The sequence below is a fragment of the Anopheles merus genome, chromosome 3L (genome assembly GCF_017562075.2).
Source record: "Anopheles merus strain MAF chromosome 3L, AmerM5.1, whole genome shotgun sequence".
NCBI lineage: Eukaryota > Metazoa > Arthropoda > Insecta > Diptera > Culicidae > Anopheles > Anopheles merus.
In genome coordinates this window covers 25,027,162-25,049,408 of record NC_054085.1, presented here as the reverse complement: position 1 = coordinate 25,049,408, position 22,247 = coordinate 25,027,162, and the positions used below count along the sequence as shown (strand labels likewise).

The window sequence follows — 22,247 nt, the reverse complement described above, 5'->3', positions numbered from 1 at the left end:
CAGTTCCACCTGGCAAGGGAAAATGCGCTGCTGACCCTAATCCTGTTGTGATAAATTTGTCCGATTGTGCCGCCACCGGGTGGTGAAGTAAAAAAAAAAAAAAAGCTTCCCGCGATGTACAAAACGGACCGCCCGGCGAGAAGAAAAAAGGGTGAGAAATCTAGTGCCGACGGGGCCGTATCGTTCGATGGCCAATTGCCGCCCAAATGGAGCTAAACCAGCCTGGCAAGGAGGGCGGGAGAGACACCTCGGGGCTAATGCAGCTCGGCACGGCATATAGGCAGGATATACCTGATTAATGACTGCATTCAATCAAAAGCGAACAAAATGTTTCGTATCCTTCCGTGCGGATCCTGCTCTACCTGCTTGGCCCCGTTGTTTACCTTAACGCTTATTGCATACCGTTTGGTTGTTTTTGTACGTAGTCAAGTAGTCTGTTACACGAAGACATATGGGAGCCATACCATCGGGTGCTCTGTTTCGTGCACGGATGCTTCCAACGGTAGATCGTTTCCGACCTGATGAAAGGTCGCTGCCCAAAATGCCGAGGGAGCTCTCCGGGCGATGATAAGCAGCTGGAGCAGGATGAGATGTTGAATGGATGTACACACCCTTCTCTCCACCAAAAAAAAAAAAAAAAAAGGATTGTTCCGTCGTCCATCCGTTCCAGCCAATGGGACGTGTGAACACGTCCATGATTCATGAAGCTCGTATCACGCCGGGAAGGTTAGGAGACGAACCCCCAAAACAACCCAAACACAGGGGGGCATGCGTGTGCGGTGTGTTGCAACAAATGTTATTCTAACTGAAAGAACCTCTTGACAGAAGGAGATTGGGATGAGAAAAAGGACGAGCGATAAAAGTAACAGTAAACCTCAAACAAAGGGATGGGATGGCCACCCGTCGTACCCCATCGCTTCCGGAGATCCGGCCGGGATGGGTTTGTTCGGTGAAACACACACACACACACTGAATGCCGATACCGTGGCTGAAGAACGGTAATAGGTTCCTCTTGAAAAATTCCTGATTTATTACGGGTTTGCCTCTTCCCAAGGAAGGCATCGCATGAATGGACCGATTGAACCGACTCGCCGAGCTCGAACGCGGATGCTTCCGGCGTGATGAAAAGAAGAAGAAAAAAACAACGAGTGAGAAGCAAACCCATTTCTTACCTTCACGTGTACGGTAACGTCCGTCGAGCAGGGTGTGATGCCGCCGTCGTACGCCGATATCAGCAGCTCGTAGTCGCGGTTGTGGCCCTCGAGCGTCTGCTTCAGCGTCACCTCGCCCGTCTTGCGGTCCCACCTTGAACAGCTCGCCGTGGCCGCGCTTCATCTCGTACCGCACCTCCCCGTTCTCGAAGCTGTCCAGGTCGAGCGCGTGCACCTTGGTGATGACGGAGCCGCGCGGATCGTCCACCGACACGACCGCGTAGTACGGCAGGTTCACAAACATCGGACAGTTGTCGTTGATGTCCAGTATCGTCACGTTCACGATGACGTGGGCGACGCGCGGCTTCTCCCGGTCCGGCTGCTGGGAGCGGGCCTCCACGATGAGCTCGTAGTTGTCGCGCACCTCCCGATCGAACTTGCGGCCCGTCGTCTGGATCGCGCCGGACGTTAGCCCGATCTGGAACATGTCGGTCGGGTTGAGGATGGCAAACTCGATGTGCTCGTTCAGCGTCGAGCCGAGCACGTTCACCACCGCGACGGTGCTGATCTTCGTGCTGTTCTCCATGATCGAACCCTCGTACGTCGGGCGCTGGAAGATGAGGCCCGAGTTTTCGGACGTCTCGACGTTCACGTGCACCTGCGCCACCTTCGCGAACTTGCCGTCCGAGACGCGCACCGCGAGACGGTAGGCGGGGCCGATGCTTTCGACGTCCCGCGTCGTGATGATGCCGGTGGTGCATCGATGGCGAACACACCGTCCCGGTTGCCCTCGATGATGTCGTACCGGAGGGTGGAGTTTTCCGAGCTGTCCTCGTCGGTCGCGTTCACTTGCAGCACGGCCACGTTGCGTAGGTCGGCAGCAGCAGCGTCACGTTGTACTCGCTCTGGCTGAACGTGGGCGCACAGTCGTTCACGTCCGTGATGTTGATGCGCACTTCCGCGGTCAGTTCCGACGTCAGCCGTGGCTTACCGAGATCAGTTACCTAAGCAATTGTGGCAAAAGAGAACGAACGAAACAAGCAATATAGTACACGTTTCAATAAAAAAAAGACACTTCTCCGCACCGCGAGCCACTTACCTTGACGTGAAAGCTGAAGAACGGGATCTTTTCGTGGTCCAGGAACATGATCGTCTTGATCGCGCCGGTGCTCGAGTCGATGTGGAAGTACCTGCGCGGCAGCATATCCAGGATGTCGTAGTGGAGCAGCGCATTCAGGCCGGAATCGTCGTCCCGCGCCCGGATCACGAGCGGCAGCGAAGCGTTCACGAGATGATTATGGTTGCCCGTTATCGCACTGCCGTTCGGCGCCAGTGCCTCCGACAGCGTCAGCACGAGCGACCCGATCGGGGCCGCCTCCGACACCTCGCCCCAGTACACCTGCTGCTCGAAGTACGGCACGTTGTCGTTGCGGTCCAGCACGTTAATGGTGACCGAGCAGGTGGCCGACGCCGATGCCATGTTCGTGGCGCGCACCGTCAAATTGTAGAACTTGTTGTGCTCGTAGTCGAGCTGGTCCTTCGTCGTGATGACGCCGGTCGACGGGTTGATGAAGAACATGTCGCCCACGTTGCCGCCGATGATCTGGAACAGCAGCGACGAGGTGCTGCGTGCCTCCAGGTGGATGACGAACGTGCCGATCGGTTGGTTTTCGTAGATTTCCGCCGCCGGATCGTCCGAGATGAAGCGGGGCGGCGCGTTGTCCGCCATGCCGATCATGATGTGCACCGGGATCTGGGAGGAAAGCGGCGGCTTCCCACCGTCGGTCGCCTTCACCTGCAGCATGTACTCGGACAGCGTGCTGATGTCGAGCTGCTTCGCCACACTGATCACGCCCATGCTCGGATCGATGCCGAACACGTTGCCAATGTTGCCGCTCACGATCGTGTACGCGATCTGCGCATTGTCGCCCACGTCCCGATCGATCGCGTACACCTGCACCACCTGCGTCCCGACCGCTGCCGTCTCGTACACCTTCCCCTGCACGATCTTCGTCGTGAACTCGGGCGCGTGGTCGTTGTGATCGTGCACGGTAATGATGACGGTGGCGTAGTTGCGCTTCGCCGGCGTGCCCTGATCCTTCACAATCACTATCAGCACGTGCTCGGCGAGCGTTTCCCGATCGAGCCGGTGCGCCATCACGATGCTCCCGGTGACGGAGTCCACCCGGAACAGCTTCAGCGATACCGGATCCCTCGCCGCGTGCAAGCTGTAGAACAGCTTCTTGTCCTCGTCCTCGTCCGTCGCGTGCAGCTGCAGCACCTCCATGCCCTCCTCGATGTTCTCCGAAATGTCCACCCGGTACACCGACTCGGTGAACTCGGGCCGGTGGTCGTTAATGTCGATCACCGACACGTACAGCTGCGTGTACACCATGTGCACCCCGTCCGAGATGCTGATCGTGATGTTGTACTCGCGCTGCCGCTCCCAGTCCAGATACTTCGCCAGCAGCACGTTCCCATTGTCCCGCCCGATGTAGAACTCGTGCCGCTCGTCGCCGCCCACGATGTCGTACCAGACCTGCTCGCCGTCGGCGTCGGACGCCTGGATCAGCGTCACCAGGTAGCCGGGCGCATCGCTCTCCGTCACCTCCACGTGCTGGTCGCCCGTCTTCACCACCGGTGCGTTCTCCGACTCGAGCGGCACACCGACGACGGCCACGACGACGCGCGCCTGCTGGGAGCGCTTCGGCACGCCGTGGTCCTCCGCCCGCACCAGCAGATCGTACTCGGTGTCGATCTCGAACGTGCGGGCCGCGTAGATCACGCCCGTGTCCGGATCGATGCGGAACTTTTTCGCCTTCCCGCGGCCCGGCTTGATCGAGTACGTGACGCGACCGTTTTCGCCGATATCCTGATCCGTCGCCAGTACCTGCATGGGACCGAAAGATAATGAAAAGGCGCATTAGTGAGCGGGTTGGGAATGGTTGAAAGCGGTTGTGCTGCAGGGGAAATCAAAGCACAAACGCATAAGCATTACATTAATAAAGGCTTCATTTACGCTAGCTAGACTACTTTCTAAAAATAGCTACGTTAACGTGGTTCATTAACTTTTGAGGCACAGAATTGTGCCATTTCCCTTTGATGTTGTCATACCACTCTGCTCTGGCAAACGATGGACGCCCCTTGTCTCGGCACTTTAGCATGAAACCCGTCGAGTAGAAGCAAATTGCGCTTCTAAATTGATACATTCTCTTTCATATCCTGTTTGTTTTTGCGCCAGTCAATTCGCATACAAGATGCCACCCTTGGGAGCGGGGTTAGCCTGTGTCGCTGACACCATATCGGAAAGCGTATTCCATTCGCAAACAAATAGCAAACATTTCAGCGTAATAGAATTTATCCCACACTCGCACTACTCGCCGGGTCGCTTGCTCAACTCGAGTCAATTTCTCCCGCCCCTTTTTCCATTCTGCCACCTCAATATGCTCGCGGTATGAGAATACAACGACGAAACAATATATCGTCCCCGTGCGAAGATTTAACACCCAGCGTGTGCATGTTTGTGCATAGGAAAAGAGGGATTTTTTTGTGTCGCCGTTGTCTAGCTCGGTTGGTACAATCTTACTCTACACTCTACACTGTTTTGGGTACATATATGCATGCATGGATCCAATCTGCTGACGACGTACATAGGGGAAAGCGGGGCAATATGGTCATCTGAAGCAGTTTAATGAATATTCTTTTGAAATTCCCACAAACCATGATCGTTCTTACATTGATTACATGATCCCCACTAATCTATGATTTAAAATTGGTACATAACCTGAAAACTGGGGAAATATGGGCCACAACAACAGCGCTTGGGTAATGGTCAAAGCTTTTGCGCACGTTTCATGAAATGAGGACCAGCCCGATTCCGTTTTCGGAATCAATTCCAGAGCTGGTTTCGATTCGAGAGTCGTTTTTGGAGCCGATCCTGGAGTCGACTATGGGGTCGATTTCGGAGCCAATTCCGTAGTCAACTCCGGAATCGATGCCGCGATCGGAATCGGGTCCGTAATCAGAATCGACTCCGGACCTGAGAATCGCAATTTGTTCCGGTAACGGAATTAGAATTGACTCCGGAATTGGAATTAGCTGCGGAATGAGAATCAATTCTTTAATTGAAACAAGAAGTTTCAGAAGCAAAATCAGTCCGGAAATCTCCATGAGAATGAATCGTTTAAAAGAAATTTTGATTATTTGCGGCCATCGTAGCATACGTAGCATCTTTGGACCCAAACGTCTATCCTTCATCAAATTCTTCATCTCCATCCCGAAACCGACTCCGTTTCGAAGCCGATTCTGATTTCGGAGCCAATTTCAATTCCAGAGCCGATTTCGATTCCGAAGCCGATTCCGGAACCAGTTTCGGTGCCGATTCCAATTCCGGAGCCGATTCCAATTCCAGAGCCGATTCCAATTCCAGAGCCGATTCCAATTCCAGATCCGATTCCAATTCCGGAGCCGATTCCAATTCCGGGGGCGATTCTGGAACCAATTCCGGAACCAATTTTGGAGTCAATTCCGATTCCTATTATCCAGAATCGATTCCAGAAAACTTTGGAGCTAGCCGGAATTGATTCCGATAAAAACTTATTTATATTTTTATAATTTTTGTAATTTTTTAATTACGGATCATAACACTTACATGATGTTCATAGAACACTCCAATGAATACATTTTGAACCTTGGAATTTACATGGTTTTCCAAGTCACTTTCAAATATAAACTTTGTTATTCACTGCTTGGAAGATGTTAATCCACAATAATCTGATATTTCATTTCCATCCCAATTTTCCATTTCTTCAGCATGATTTTCAACAAGACTAAAGCTGGATTGAGATTGATAGTTCTTTGTTATGTGTTGAAAATCATGAGTTGAAACTGAAATTTCATGTTGAAGCAAATGCACAATTTGACAGCTGTTGAAAAACATTCTTGGATGCGGTGAATAATTGTGCACACATTCGAAAGTGTCTTGGAAATCCCTTGTAAGCTTGCTGCTAAATAATGCTTAACTAAAGGGTGCTCATTTTGCCCCGTTTACCCCTATACTGCCCGGATGGAGTGTGGATAACGAACCAGCCCCGGCTAGTCATTCGTCATCATCGTCGTTACCGGGGCACGATACACTCATATCCCGGGGAGTTGTGTGGAGAGCGTCCTGACATTCGACGCCTTTTCTCCAGGATTGAGTTGACTTTGCTTCTATCATCTTCTTCCTTTACCGACCCTTCGGAGTACACCAGTAATATGCTATTTGCGCGTGTTTATATCGTACTTCCCTTTCCGAAGGGTACAGAACATCTTTCAAAACTGACTACAAGTGTCGCAGCACAGAGAGACAGATGGAAGGAGAGAAAAAAAGACGGAAAACTTCCTCAACACGACCAACACGACACGGAGAGACAAGGCATTTTCCTTTTATAGCTTTTGTATGCGCCGCTCAAATACGTTTCTCCGCACGTTCCCCTGCTAGAACGCGGTCGTTTCGGGCGTAACATATTCTTCCGGCACTCTCTCCGGCGCGTTTGCAGAAGGTCCTGGAAGGGAGAGAACGTACTTAAGGGGGTTTCTTGCGTGTTTTTTTTGTTATTTCCTGTTGGTTGGTGATTCTTCACGGCGCCCGGTGAACGTGTGTGAACCTTAAAGGCTTTTTCGGTGAAATGTCACCCTGCCCACGATTCCCGCGACACTTTGCGCCACATCATCGGACGAACATAAAATCATAAGTGACATCATTTCACTGGGTTGGGCTCGGGGTTGGTACGAGTGTGTAATGGAACACTCTGCACACGTCCCGGGGATCAGCACCGGGGTGTGCTTTCCGCCGGGGGTGCTATGCATATTGTGCCACCGCCCTCACGTCGCGAGGTAAGCGGTGCGGATTCAAAAAAGAGGGGGAAATTGCATACTTCATTCTACACTCGTTTGCCAAACGGCTTGAGCCACACCGACGGACGGACACGGGGGACTACTGGGACCTCGGGCTTTTCAATTCCGGCACTTGTGAGCATCGGGAATGGGATACTTTTCAAATATTGTCTTATTTATATGGTAAGCTTTTTATTTGCGACAATTGAATCCATCTACTTTGCCACCTTTGGAATGATGTGCGAATAAAAACCGCCCGAAGTCGACAGACTTTGAGACCCCTTTATCGCTATGCATCGAATTTTTTTTCCCACAGCCAATGCATTTTGAGCAGCCTCTGCACCTGGCGAGCGGTGTTGTATTCGCGCAATTCCGATTTATTGTCCTCGTAAAGTTGTCGTACTTGAAATTGTTTTCCCAATTGGATTTTATACAGAGAGAGAGAGCACGAATATAAAAGCAACATTAGCGAAAATGGCAACTTGACCCACATTGCAGTATTTTATGCTGGGTGGAGAATGAGTGGGTTCTTACTAAGGTGTGATCAGTAGCGGGTTTCCTTTTATCTGAGAATATGGCAATATGAATATGGGAATATAATATGGGAATAATGAGAATATGGCCAAGCCTTTTCTTTTCGTTTGTTATGACTAATTTATCCACTTAAATAAACTTTAAAGAATAATCCGTTTGATGGAAAATGGATAATTCAATGAAAACATTCGTACTATCTGCAAGCTCGTTCATAGTCGTGGCTATCGAATACCATCTTAAAGGTAGTGTGAATATTGGCATTCGCTAACATAACCTAGGCGAAAACTTTTACCATTTTTAATGCTGTAAATAAGGGTTAAGTCTTTTGGGATAGTTTTTTTTTCTGCTTCTAGGAACCATGCCGCTTACCCTTATTAGACTCAGCATAGCGTTTCCATGTTTATTGCATTTGTAAAGGATTTACGCTTATGGTAATTTGGCATTTTCTGGAAGGGTCACGCAGTGACAGTTAAAAAGAGTTTATTTACTACATAAAAGCACGACCTTTTGCGCGAACACATCAGCCCCGGAGTCCCGGAGTCAGGATGAGGCTGAATAAAGCTTTTCATTCTAAGCTTCTTTTCAAAATGTGTTTCAAACAGGCGGCACACACGGAGGGAGGGGATACGGATGAAAAGCAGTTCCCCTCCTTAGGACGAGCTCCGTATTTTCTTTACAAAGCTACCTCGCATGGTCGAAAAATGCTTTAAAGACTATATTCTATGCGCCTTCAAAAATACGGGAGCTCTTAGCTTAAAAGTCAACGAGATGCTCGCTCAAGGATGCATGATGCGTCGTACTACCCCCTTGTAGCAGTGCGTGTAGGGGGGGGGGGGTGTCCGTAACAAACAAACAAAAAAACATTAAGAAGAAAAAACCTTTCAACATTTCCTTGTACATCCTTCCAGTTTTTGTTGCTGCCCACCGAGCAGCAACTGCTGACCGCGTTTGGACAGCCGGCGGGAGCATGTCATTTTTCATGCATAATTTATTGGTCCTTTCCGTGCCAAATCCTCATTTTGATTGACACTGATGAAGGCGACACACGTAGCGGTAGGAAGGGAGAAAAAAAAAGCAAGAGGGAACCCAAATTTTCAAGCCGGACTCTTCGGTGAAGGCAAAAAAGGGAAGGGCACACAACAGTATGCGCATTGAATGGAATAAAAATGAAAAGTTAACTTAGGTTAGGTAAGGTTTATTCGATTTAGCTTTAGCCGTGTCTTCTTCCTTTTTTATCGGTACAGAAACAGTCCATCCTAGGGATTAACATTTCTTTTCGGGGTGGCCTTAGAGGCAAGATTGACGTGGGGCAAACTTATGCGCACCAAACAAAAAAACGGTGCCACATTTGTCAGCGGTGAGCTCTGTACTGCCCCAGCAGTTGGGTAAATATTTAAGGATCAGGGACAAATGCTTAAAGCCCGATCGAGGATTTTGCGTAGTGTAAATTCGGTTATGATAACGGTGGATTTAAACAGGCCAGTTTTCTCTTACAGAAATTTAAAGTCTATTTCAATAAACTCCACTTACATACAAACTCAACCTTGATTTGTGGCGTACGTCACACGACTTACATCACGAAAAACCATTTCGAGCAGAACTTGTGCAGGTAATTACGGTGTGATAATAAAGCAAGCACATTTATAATGACTGAATGAACGGCCATTAGTCGCTAGTCGCTGAATGGCACCCTAATTAAGGTCTTCGGCAGAACACCAAGCACCAAGCACCCACTCAAATGCGCTGCTCTTGCCTGTATGTGCAGCACACACACATGTGCCAAGGAAATGGAAGAGTAAAGCCACGCAAAACGCAAGCAAAAATGCCGCATAAACAACGTAGACACAAATCCCATTCGCGTACTTTCTCGCTTCGCTGGATTTAAGACACGCGAGCAAAGAATCGACATAATTGAATTAATCAGCAGCCTTTTTGAGACACACTCGTACGGTAAGGACGCGCAAGGTATACCGACGCAGGCATGTTCTATCCATACGCGCAACCGGTTCAGAGTGTGTGTGTGTGTGTGAGTGTTGCTGTCTTTATACATCGTTCGAGAGATTGAATAATGAATAAATTGACTTATTGTCAGACGGAGACGCACAAACCCGGCGCTGTTTGTTTCAGCATCGCGAAAGATAAAGTGAATTAAATAGTTGTGCTTGAGTGTTGGTAGGAGTCGCTCGGTTGTGCCTAACGCTGTCTAGAATGGTTTTCCACGAAGGATAGGGATGTTCAGATAAATAGGAAAATACGGGTTAACGCGAACGGCTGCCATGGAAAAACGGGGGGAAATTGCATTTGAGTTTACAAATTCCGCGAATCGAATTCAGTTTTTGATGTAAATGTTTGAATCTCATTAAAGGGTAGCATTATGGTGGCAATTGAAAACGTCATCTAATAGAATGTTTCAATCGATGTGGAAAAACAATCTCTATTTTATGCAAAAACCTTTATGGTTTGAGAATTTCATATGCCCATTGGATTTTTTTTTTCAATTTAAATAAAATATATTTATATATATTTGTCGCATGTCCACTGAAATTCGCGATCCTTTCTGTCTCAAGTCCCTTTATTGCTGGGTCCGTTCCGTACTGGAATATGCCTGCATCATCTGGTGTCCTGTCCAAAAATCTCTGCTCCAAAGGATTGAGAGGATCCAGAGACGTTTTACGAGGATTGTATTTCGTAGGTAGCTGGGTCATCACTCTATTCCGTTTGCTTCGTATGACGATAGATGCACTCTATTAGGCCTTGCCTAATTGGAGCTAGTTGGAGCACCGCTTCTCGGTCGCTCAGGCTTCTTTCGTTGCTGGCATATTGCTTAATACGATTGATACTCCTTCCCTTCTGTCGCGCTTACATTTGTATGCACCTTGTCGCACCTTACGTTATCGTTTTCGTCTCCAGTTACCTATATGTCGTACACGTTTTGCTCGCAATGAGCCTTTGTAAGAGCTATGTCGTCTTTTAATAGTACTTGAGATCTGTTCGATTTCAACATACCCTATCCTGTCTACCGATCCCGTCTTCGCTCCTTTTCCGTACCATAAACTCCTTCCACCTCTCTTCCGGCCTCTTCTTACTCCCGAATAACTGTACACAGTCAGTAATCACTATTGCTGTAACCCAACGTGGCCGAGCAATTAATTGAAATAAATAAATGAATAAATAAATAAATAAATAAATGTAGTCAAAGTATGTTATGTAAATTTGTCAAAGTATCTCAACCCAAGTGCCTGTGTAATTGGATGCAGTGAGGACTCAGTTGCAATATCCAGGATACAACATATTTTTTGTTTCGGTGATTCGGCAAAAAAGACAAAAAATAAGCACAAAATTACCTGTCGTCATAATAGTACTCGCATACATGGTGGTACCCCATGGCTACCGAAACAACAGCATGCGCTGTGCTTATTCACTGTGTTGTTGTAGCGATTAATTTCATCAGGTAAACACACAGCGCGTGGATTACACTGTACTTACAATACGCGCTCCAGCAAACGATGACTCACGCGAAAGGTTAAACGATCGAATTCACGCGGCCAAACAACACAATATTGTAAGCATAAACTAAAGCCAACAATGTCCAACCCGTTTGCAACACGAGGGCCTGTGAGTAGTTGAGCATGAATGCGTATCATGTTACATGTTTTTACGCTGTCGCTGGAAGGATTGCAGCCAAATCGGAACCAAACCGGCCAGCCAAACAATGACTGCCGAGCGTATTATAATGATGAAGGGTGAATTGGGCGCGCTATGCTAGCTCCACGGCTCACCATCACCACCGGCACCGACGTCTAAACCGTACCGTCAGCAAACAGTGACAGTGACTGACCGTTTCGTCGGACGCCATCGGGCGCAGGAGCGATGTCGAAAGGGCGCGGGGTCAAATCAGTCAACCGTAAATCTGTCATAGAAATAAATGTCAACGCAGCAACAATGCAGCACTCTCGGTTGGTGATAGAAGCGGTACGAATTGGCGTGCGTGTGTGTTTGTGTGTGTTACGACATGGCTGCGCAATGCCATCTGAACCTTGTGCTGGTGTGCTGTGCCTTTCCCCTAACGTCCGACCGATTGAATATAAATGTTTAATCGATGCAGATTTGACGCCCGTAATTTGAGTATGGCTGCGTTAATTGGAAGTGATTAAAGAGAGAGAGAGAGAGAGAGAGAGAGAGAGAGAGAGAGAGAGAGAGAGAGAGAGAGAGAGAGAGAGAGAGAGATAGTGGGATGTTGGATGCTTCAGTGGTGGTTTTGATTAGGGGCTGTGTAGTTGCTATTGTATGTCTTTTTTTTTTGCTTTTCCAACTGGAAGCCATACTGACAGTCACGCTTCTATGTCAAGCTGAGGGCTCAGTGTGATGACACTGCATCGCGTGACACATGTGATGTCTGTGAGTGTGTGTGTCCAATCAAAATGGCACATAAATAATAAAAAAAACAATCGGCTTCATATTTCGGTGTCTCGCCCGAGCCAATATGGTGGTCGTGCTTGCTTGCTGTGGTCGTCGAAGAAGATCGATCGGTGGTACGGAAGGGGAGCGCTGTCAATCATAGAAAATGTAACGAACAGTCCCCCCCCCCACAGACTGAACGTCACACAAATGGGGAAATTAATTTGCTTCCATCCCCGACGTTTGTTTGACAGGTGGGCTCCAGAGTGGGAAGTAATTTCACACTACGCCAGAAACGTTTTGTATCACCGGCCAGTGCGCGGTGCACTTGATTTGCTGGATTAATTTCACAAACAATGGCTTTGTCGCGCTGATTCAACATTGCTGCACTCGGATAAGGTTAGAATTAATGGGAAAATATAACGATTTTGCTCTCCCTTCCTGAGAACCATGTACCAGGTAATTTACTCAAGTATTCCGAGCAGGAAGACCTACGAGTTGGACCGTAACGATCCTTGTACGATAAACCTTGCCACAGAAAAACCCACAAGAATCCACACAAAGTCCGCTAAACCACAGGTCGGTTTGTAATCGGTATTTTAGGTAAGGATTCCAAACGCATTTTCCGAACCATACACCACATCGATTGTCAGTGTGTTTCCGATGGCAAAGTAACAGAATAAAAAACCTCCCTTCAAATGCAGTGCGCACTACTACGAAAAACCAATCAAGCACGACCGATGGAAAGTCATCAGTGTACGCGGAAGAACTAGGGCGCACAGGAATGTCCAAGCATTGGGCGGTGTACATTGCAAAGGACACCTGCCCAACAATTTCTTAAGTAGCCCCAGTGTCCCTCACTACGGTGCGTGTGGGTGTGTGTGGTTTGTGATACTATATACATGCACTTTACCGACCGTAACCGGATCCTTGAGTTGCTCATGTCTTCTTGTGGTCGTGTGGACGTCGTTACCGTCCACTGGAAGTCGTGCGTTACCGTGCGTCCCGCTCTAAAAACCTCGCTACCATCGCAACCTCGTTGCAAAGGGTCCTCATGGAAGGGGACATCACACACACACACACACACACACACACACACACACACACACACACACACACACACACACACATACGATAATAACGTTCCGGACGGGGGATGCGGGAAATAGTTTGCTAGGAAAGCTAAGCTGACACTGATGGGATATAAAATTTGTGGTTGATCATCGCTTTTTGCGGCGATGGAAGCCAATTCGGTTCCAGTTTGCTTGTGCTGTTCGAAGCTGTGGTGACGAAGCACTGCCAACGCAAGTTGCCGGCAGGCAGGCCACCGGCAGGTTTTTCGATATCGAAACCAAGCAAGCAGGGACAAAAATGAGTCACATATCTTGAGGTAATTCTACGGTCGGAAGCAGCTTATCATGAAGTACAACTGACTCTTCTTAGCAAATTTCATGCTACGATTACTTCCCTCATTGGAGTGGATGAGAACATTCACTGACACAGAAGAAGGAAATAAGATACAACGAAAAAAAGGACATCACAATCTCCGTTTGCCGCCTGTTGGATGCAGGCAGTTTTGGGAAATAATTTAGCCTTCTTATGAGCGGCATCGTTTAATCGAATCAGGTCGCAAACGCGACAGCTCAAAAAGTTTTTGAGGCAGCTTTCGCAACCGATGGCTCCGACACTTCCGAGGTTAGTATAAGAGCTGCGCGGCACATTGTGCCCGATGATATCGTTCATTAGTTGCTCGTCCGGGGGCACCTCGGCAGTGGCACCCAAGTGCACCCCAAAAACTTCTGAACCGCACTATCGCGTGGCAGCGGCGGCAAGTTTATGGCAATTATTGGCACGAGCGCACGTACGTTTCTTCATAAATGCTGAGAACAGCAGATATGGGAACGTCTCTTTTTCCACAATTTCCACAACCATAGTGTTGTGTCAGCAGTTTGGTCCTTGTTGGTAAACAACATTTACGACAGCGTGGTGCTTTCCTGTGGACTCTTCTGCGCGGTAACCTGATATATTTATAAGCACGACATAATAAACAGGTGTAACGAGGTTCTTCATTGCCAGGGTATTGCTGATGGGGCGTCGTAACAACTAATCATTGCTCCACCTCCCCCCTCCCCTCCCCATGAGAGTGTGATAAAAATATACGAAATGGTTTAATTTATTTCGAAGATCGGTTCATCTCTTATTATCGTTGGATGCATGTCGATTCGATTGGATGAGAAGCTTGGAAGATACTTCCTGTGAAAAACATCTAATTAATTCATCCAGAGATGGAGCAGTATTGCATAAACAAATAAATAAGCACCGACAGTAAAAAATACACATATAGATCATACGAGTATCGATTTTTTACCAATAAAGTAAACGTGAAACAAACAGCATTTACATTGAAATATTCACCTAAAAAGTAAAAGTTGTACAATAACAAACAGCTTAACAAACAAATTGCATACTTTTAGGAGTATTCTAATAAAATGCGCATGAGCTTGGGCAAAAGTTTGCCATAAAAAATTGCCATAAAAAGATGTTTTCGATTGAAAATTAAAGGACAGTTGAAGCAAAGAAGCTAATAAAAAGGAATCTCTACAATAAGCTCAACAATGCGAAGTAAATTGGTCTATAAGCTTTACCCTACGTGAAGCATTTGTAAAACGAAATTACAATGAATTTGATTCTGTAATTAGTCTGACTGTTTAAATAGCTTGCATAAATAAATAAGTAAATACATAAATGAACCAAATAACAGGTAGAAAATGCATACAACAGAAGCGACACTATAAAACATCCAAATTAAACCAGCAAACAATTAAAGACGCCGAGAAAGGAGAGAGACAAAGAGAAGAGAAACAATGTTCGCCATCATTACCCGAAAGATGACTTGCAGGTCGTTGAAGTTTTTCTCCGGAAACGATTCCCACGTGGCCGCATCGTCCAGCCCGACGTCCGGATCGGACAGCATCGGTTCGGTCAGTTCCAGCTCCGGCGGTTCGTAGCCACTGCTAGCGTAATCATTCTGCGTGTGTGTGTGAGATAGGCGAAAGCGCGCGTGCGGTACCATGATGTGGGTTTGGCGAAAATCGCAGCCCCGATTTTGTGCAATTTCGTTAACAGTGGTGTCGTTTTGAGTTGTGTAGGATATATTATTGAATAAGCGCCATACGATTCACCAGCGTGAAACAGGAATACGATTTCGAAGCGAAGAGGAATGCATATTTTGTGGTTTGGTGTCGATGTGTTGGCACCGATACAAACACACACACAGAGAGTGTTGTAGCAGCCGCCAGCGGCCAGATGTTGATGTTGTTGTACCGGAGGTGGTCGTGGTTTTGTGTCACGAAAATCACGTGTGTCGAAAGGGGGAAAAAGATCATAATACAGAGAGATAGTGTGTTAAGAGATTTGTGTAGTTCATGTATCATTTGAAAGAAACAACATATTGCTAAACAGTAATTTCCCAGCCAGACAGTGAATCATCGTGCAGTGAGAACCGAGCAAGTGGTACATTGAATGATTTAAAAATGATTGCACTATGCATTCGAGATGTTGTAATAAAATTAAAACAATGCACAATAAGACAAGATATGCATAAGATGTGTGGGAGCAAAAGTAATGAAACAGTGATGAATGTTATGGTCATGAATAACTTGAAATTCCTGAAAATTCTCTTAAAAATATATAGATGCTGAATGGTTTATAGCAAGAGCGCCTAAAAGCATGCAATTTTTTATTCAATCGTGAATCTACTTGAGCTGATAAAGAGTGATGTTTTGATTTGTGCAGAATAACGTTTCAAATTCTGTATTGGTTTTGCGAACTAGTTGCAATAAACCAATCCAAAGCAGTCAAAACTAAACAGTCCCGCTTGACAAAAATTGTCATATTTTGCACGGAACATACTGTACACATACGGTAAACACTTACACCCTTGTCTACACATAGTTGGTATAACGTATCATACGAGCAAATATCGACATTGATCGCTTCAGCCTAACATCACTTTCCTGTATCGCTTATGTACGCACTGGCGAAGATAAACATCGATCTCTCACACCACACTCAATTGTAAAGTGATTAAAGTGCATTATATCGAAACAAAGATACATACTCTCTCTCTCTCTCTCTCTACCTCTCTAAATGTATCTCTCTCAGACTTTATCTCTCTCTGATTTCAATCCTCTTCAGCGTGCCCAGGCCCGGACGGTACCAGTAATTAATTTTCCTCGGAACTACCATCGGCAGCACCAAATTACTGCCACGCACACCTGATGTGCACTCGGTGGTGTGCACTTGAACGCAGAAAAGGCTATCATTAAAACCCATTTTCCCGCCGAGCTGTCAGAGAAGCACCATCGTTGTTCGACGGGCGGGATGTGAGGGGTAAAATAACCGAAGAACCGCCGCATAGCAGCACCATGGTCGGCAACTTCACCATCATCATCATCATCATCAGCATCCCTATTATGCACAGATCATAATCATCGTCAAAAAGCAATCGTGATTCGATGCGACCGGACGGCAAGGATGCAGACACACACACACACACAGCTCGAGATAAATGGACAGGCTGTCAGCAGTGTCATTGTAACCGTGATTATCACCTTCATTGTCATCGGATTGACATCGCATTCCACCGCACCGCCGGGTGAAGAATATGGATAGCAAGATAGCACCGACAACAGCATCTATAAAAGCACAACAGCAACAACAAAAAAAACGGACTCAAACGGAACCGTACAGATGCAAACCGGCCATCCTGTTACTAGCCTTTCAACGAAATCATCAACATGGTGGAACGCTCGTGAAGGCGGGCAAGAAAAATGGGAATCGATAGTCTTTCTAGCGGTCGTGTGCTTCGGGCGCAGCGCATAAAGCAACCATCGCACACGGCCAGGCAGGTTGACTTCGTCGGAAATGGAAATGACAGTCGTTGTTCTGCCATTCGCTGCTCATTGAGTTGACGTAGTTAAGCCAAACGAACTGGCGATGCCAAGGCAACCTTCATTGTGTGCGAGCTGATAGTTTCGCTAGTAATATTCAAAGTAATCTGCTGTTCCTACCTTTTCCGTAAAAAGTTCTTTAGAATGTACGTGGATGGGAAAAGTCATAGGGAGAGAGCAATGTACGGGAAAAGGATTAATTTTATGTCTGTTCCAATGGTTTGATGATAGTTTTACAGGCGCATTGATTTACTTGCACGATCTGAACCATCTGAATAACTGGCATATGTAATAAGAAATGCATACATTCAGGAGGTTATGTAGTGTATTGTACATTTTTCATTAATGAGAAGCGCCTAAAAGTATACTAAATGTCTCTTCTGCTTTTTTTTAGAAAGTTAACAGCGCATCTAGGGTTGAAGTTTACCTTGAAGATAAAGAAAGCACCCATGCTTGTCTTTATAACGGCTTTTGTGATAAAATACTAGCATATAATGAATTATGTTCGTAACGAATTACCTTCCGAATTTAATAAACCTTAAACAAATAATCAGCCGACCGATTGCATACATTCAGGCGCAATGGGTCACTCGTTTGCGTGTAACGTATGAGCTTTCATCAAAGATTTATGGTTAAAGGATGAATAAAAGCAATCAAAGTATCGCATGTAACATGTTGATACTATCGAAACATACGTTCATTGTGAGTTTCTTCAGCCAAAAGTGCTTAGTGTAGTAATCAATCGTCATCTCTAGCGCCAGGGTAATTGCACGCAATGAGGTAATTAGTACAGATAAATAGAAAAACAAAACTGATGTTCCTGAAAGTCATCCAATATCTCATACTCCTTGACAATGGCGTTGATTGACTATCAGGAGCAACACTACAATCATGTCTGGAACCTCACTTCCCCGAAGCAGTTCCCCGGTAGCTTTCGCATGTAACTGACATTATGTGTGTAAATCAATTTCATCAACCCATCACACTATCCATCTAGATAGCTGCAGTGGGTTAAACGTGATTCCGGGAAAGGTTAAAAAGAAATAGGCGTTTTTCTTGCGGTGAGTAAATTTAGAATTTTCCAACGCATAATTGATGTCTGAATAATGGAACGTGCTGCGGACCATCTATCCACCAAAGAGAAATTCCTAGCTTGAACCGCATAAACGATCAGTAGCTTTGATCTAAGGGAGAGAAAAATCCCGCACCACCAACACAAAACCATGCTTCATTATCCCACGTTAAGTCACTACACATGCCGGCTTGTAAAAACATGCTGTCAAATGAGGTGTACACCGGCAGCTTCACAGCGCACACCCTTTACCACACATAGTGATCTCCGTGACCGCTGGATGAGGCGTGTATGTATGCCTTCATTCCTACGCAGTTTGCGGGCAGGTAAGTCGCATACATTATGCAAAACTGATGCCTTCTCTCCGACGCTCTCCCAACAGCATTGTTACCTTTCATCCCGTGTGCGTTTAGTTTGGGCCCATTCCCATCGTGGAACGGAAAATTCCGAAACCAAAGCAGACAGTCAAAATGAAAGCGGCAAACGGCTGGAAAAGAAAATATATTGCCCACGGGAATATTGTGGCAAACATCACACACACACACACACATTTATACGCACACATTAAGACATGTGGGCGGGCTGGCTTCGTGTAGGCAGTTTTGCATAATTTAGCAGCATTTTGTAATTAACGAGCGAAAGAGCGCACCAGAAAAATTGAAGTCGAGTCCTGAGCGAGCGTTCGTTTGCCAGCAAAATTGTGAGCAGGAGCACAATTATGTTTGGTTGATTTATTTTCATCATGCGTTGGATAACAAAGAGAAAAGAATGAGGGAGAGAGAGAGAATTAGAGAGAAAGAGAAAGAGAGAGAGAGAAAGAGAGAGAGAGAGAAAGATAAAGAGAGAAAGAGAGCAAAACAATGTGGGCAAAGGCTGAAACAGGAATATTTACACCGAAACGCAAACGGAAGCAAACTCTTTCGTTCGTATCGAAACGCCTTGCTTAGGAGAAGTTGCTTTTCTACGAAGGAGAAGCTTTCTAAAATAAACCAGCCACCGGGCGGACAAGGGTTGCGCACTGCTGGATTTATTTTAAGACGGGCTTTCGGGTGGTTTGCGTAATAAAAAGGAACCAAAACCCCCACCAACAACGGGTTGGGGGTGTTGTTTGTGTTGTTTGTTTTAGTTTGTGATTAAATTGAAGGGCCCGAAGTGCTTCCGTAAGAAGGCGGCAAACGATTTTTGAGCAAACACTGCCATGATACTTGCTTTAAAGGAAACGTTTCTGCACAGCTTCAGCTGCAGTACTTTAATTACTTCCGCTTCTATGGAAAATGGAAACCAAGAGCAAAAAAAAAGGGACACATGAAAGGCCAGCACATGAACGTACATTCCACTAGCAAATGTCAAGTGTGTCCTGGCAGGATGCGACGATCCGTAAAATGACTTCTCTTATCATAATTACTATTATCGCCCGCCACCACAACCAATATCCGGACGCATCAATCTTTTCGATTCGACCAGCGGCAGTGGAGACGCCTGGTGGCTCACTACAAAGACGAGAAAAAAAAACGCACACAGACAAACAAGAGGACAAAAAAACATCGACCACAACTGAAGCCCCGAACCCGGCTCGTGTTTTGTTGGTTTGTCGGTGTGGAAAAGTTTTCCCTTTGCTGTGCTAATTGAAATTCAACTGCTGCTGTAGCTCGGGACGGGACGGGACGGAACGAAACGGCGCACGGCGCCGCCAGTGCGAGCGAGAGGCACCCGCTTTATCATTCAATTAATCAAACCGAAAGAGTTTTATTCGTACGGCCCCCGTGTTACGGGTTCGGTCACTTCATCTTCTTCACACTGCCGCTGACGAGGCTGTTATCTGGGACAGTGGGCGAACTAAACTACGGCCCACGTGCCGCACCATACCCCGAGTGGCAAATGAATAAAAATGTCACCATTCGGTGTGTGGCGGTGATGGAAAACGAAGAAGAGAGAAGAAAAAAACAGCATACACACACACACACAAACGTTCGCCGAGTGGAGCAACATCAATAACATCAAACGATAAATCATTTGCGCGCGTGTAAGAGCTGATGTTTTATCCCTAGTGCTTCTTCTATGTTGCTCCCGGCTTGTTATACATCAGTTTTATTCAGCTCATTACTTAATGCGTACCCCAAATGAGGATCGAGGCACGCTTGTGGCGCTGTGTGCGCAGCGGCAGTGGAATTAATTACCCGTAGTTGATTGAATTATTCATCACGCAGGGGCATTCGGGGCAGGAATGTGTGCGTCGGCGGTACCCTGAAACTCGGCGGTTTGTAGGCCTTCGCAAGAGCATGGGTAGGGAAAGGACTTCCGTCCACTCCACTCGCAGCATTATTGATAATGGATCAGAATTTTAATTTGCGACTTTAAAAAAAAAATAAATAAACAAAATGCAAGGCTCTAAGGGATTTCAGCCGAATCGGGTCTTATCATCTTTTCTCCTCATATCTCCTCATCATTTTCAAATTTAAATTCAAAAATATTTGCAATGTTGCTGCTTTGACAAGCCTATTTCCAGAGGAAAGTATTCACATTTACTCAATAAAAACATACAATACGTGTTAGCGGCAATTATTGTACAAAAAAGGATAGACTTTAAGTGCCTTCCTAGTAATTTTCAGTAAGCCAACTCTCAACCAATCACTTCATGTTTAAAATCGATTGATCGTTGCAATTTAAATCTTGATATTGATTTAATGCTTGAAACAAAATACACGAAAGCCAGCTAAACTTCAAAGCATGGCATTGATTAAAAACCCCTACCAATGTGTCAAAGGTTCATCCAAACAATCGCTAACATTAAAATGTGGTAATACCTTTTAAGCAACACGGCAAAGCCGTCCCTCCTCAATAAAAAAAGTGTTAGTACCGCGAACATACACATAATCGTATAAAGCATATCTCGTAATCGCAACGAATGATACAACTTTCCACCCGATCACGAACACCGTACGAGCGAAATGTTCCAAACGGACAAAAGTGCATCACGAGCAAACAGCACCGCAACCACCGCAGGGTAAGAGATTGGCTTCATGGTCGGTACAGCCACGGGTCCATGATCAGACAGTGGCCAGCGAGCGCTCTAGAAACCGTAACGATGGTACTGGGTTGTCGCCCATTAGACCCGGATGTTATTATTTTCTGCTAAATGAGATTTTAATGAGTGGTGCAACCGGTGCCGGGTGCCTGTTCTGCGCCCCGGTAATCGTTTGCAAGCCGAACGACGCCATGTCCAGCCGTACCGTTGACCTCGACCTGGGCCAGCCGAGGCGGTCACTAGCCCATGCCACACTGCCCCGAAATATTGAACCACAAATAGCGAATGTTTGGACGTGATTGAAAAATAAAATAAAACCTAACACACAAACCCAAAGCAGCAGCAGCGGTGGTGCCGAATTGTTGTGGAAAATCTGCACACGATAGCACCGGTTCGTCTTTTACGGGTTATTTTCACATAATAACAACAAAAAAACACGATTCTGGCCCAACCGTGCTCTGTCCAAAAACTTTTGAGTCCCTCTCCCCAAAGCGGAGGGTGCAAAAGTTCAACTGAAACCCAACACCAGACCCACGCCCGGTGGGAAGCCGTTGCCCCTTACATCCGGCGATTTTAGGCCAATTTTCAACTCCTTTCTCCTTCCCTATCCTCCTGCAGAGACGGGGCAGATTTCATTGGGGGGAAATTTTCGGGCATTGTCCGTCCGCGCGCGCTCGCGCTCTTGAAAAAGGATTAACGCTTTATGAAACTAATCCCAACATTCGCACGAAATGAAAGCAGCTTTGCAATCAAACTGCCTGATGTCGTCTAGAATCGGTGTATGTGTGTGTGGGTGTGTGTGTGTGCATGTGTCGACACATATTCACACGAAAGCTCGAACGGAACCCCCACGAGGGTAGATTTTTATGATCCATCTCGGTTCGCTGCTTGCTTGCTTTTATAGCAAAAAACCCCTCCGCTGCGCCAAAATGTAGGCAAAGCGGTGTTTCGAAAACTCTGGCAAATCCCTACGACCGACCACGTGGCTAAATTATCACGTGGGAAAACTGTTTTAATCGCAACATTTGGTCCACTTTTAGGAGGGGACGGTGGTGGCCTAAATCCTAGCAACTACGAGAAAGAGAGCATTATGGACCTGTGTGGTGTGGGCTTTTCAGTTTGCAGCGTTGGTTTAGCCAAAAGGAGTGTACAACAAAAAAATTTATGGTAACGAAATATTATGCCGCCCTCTCACTGGGATGGATGGGTTGGAGCGGGCTTAATAATACCTCCCCCTC

General features: G+C 46.5%; 1 protein-coding gene across 1 annotated transcript in view; it reads right to left on the bottom strand.

Annotated features, from left to right (window-relative positions):
- Positions 1-1,914: 1,914 nt before the first annotated feature.
- Positions 1,915-22,247, bottom strand: part of LOC121598569 (fat-like cadherin-related tumor suppressor homolog) — a 69,211-nt gene continuing 48,878 nt past the window's right edge. Inside the window, exons 7-9 of the mRNA XM_041925590.1 lie at positions 14,842-14,988; positions 2,251-4,041; positions 1,915-2,155 (exon numbers count right to left, since the gene is read on the bottom strand). Coding sequence (XP_041781524.1) covers positions 1,997-2,155; positions 2,251-4,041; positions 14,842-14,988 — 2,097 coding nt within the window. The 3' untranslated portion in view covers positions 1,915-1,996. The remainder of the gene's footprint in view (positions 2,156-2,250; positions 4,042-14,841; positions 14,989-22,247) is intronic.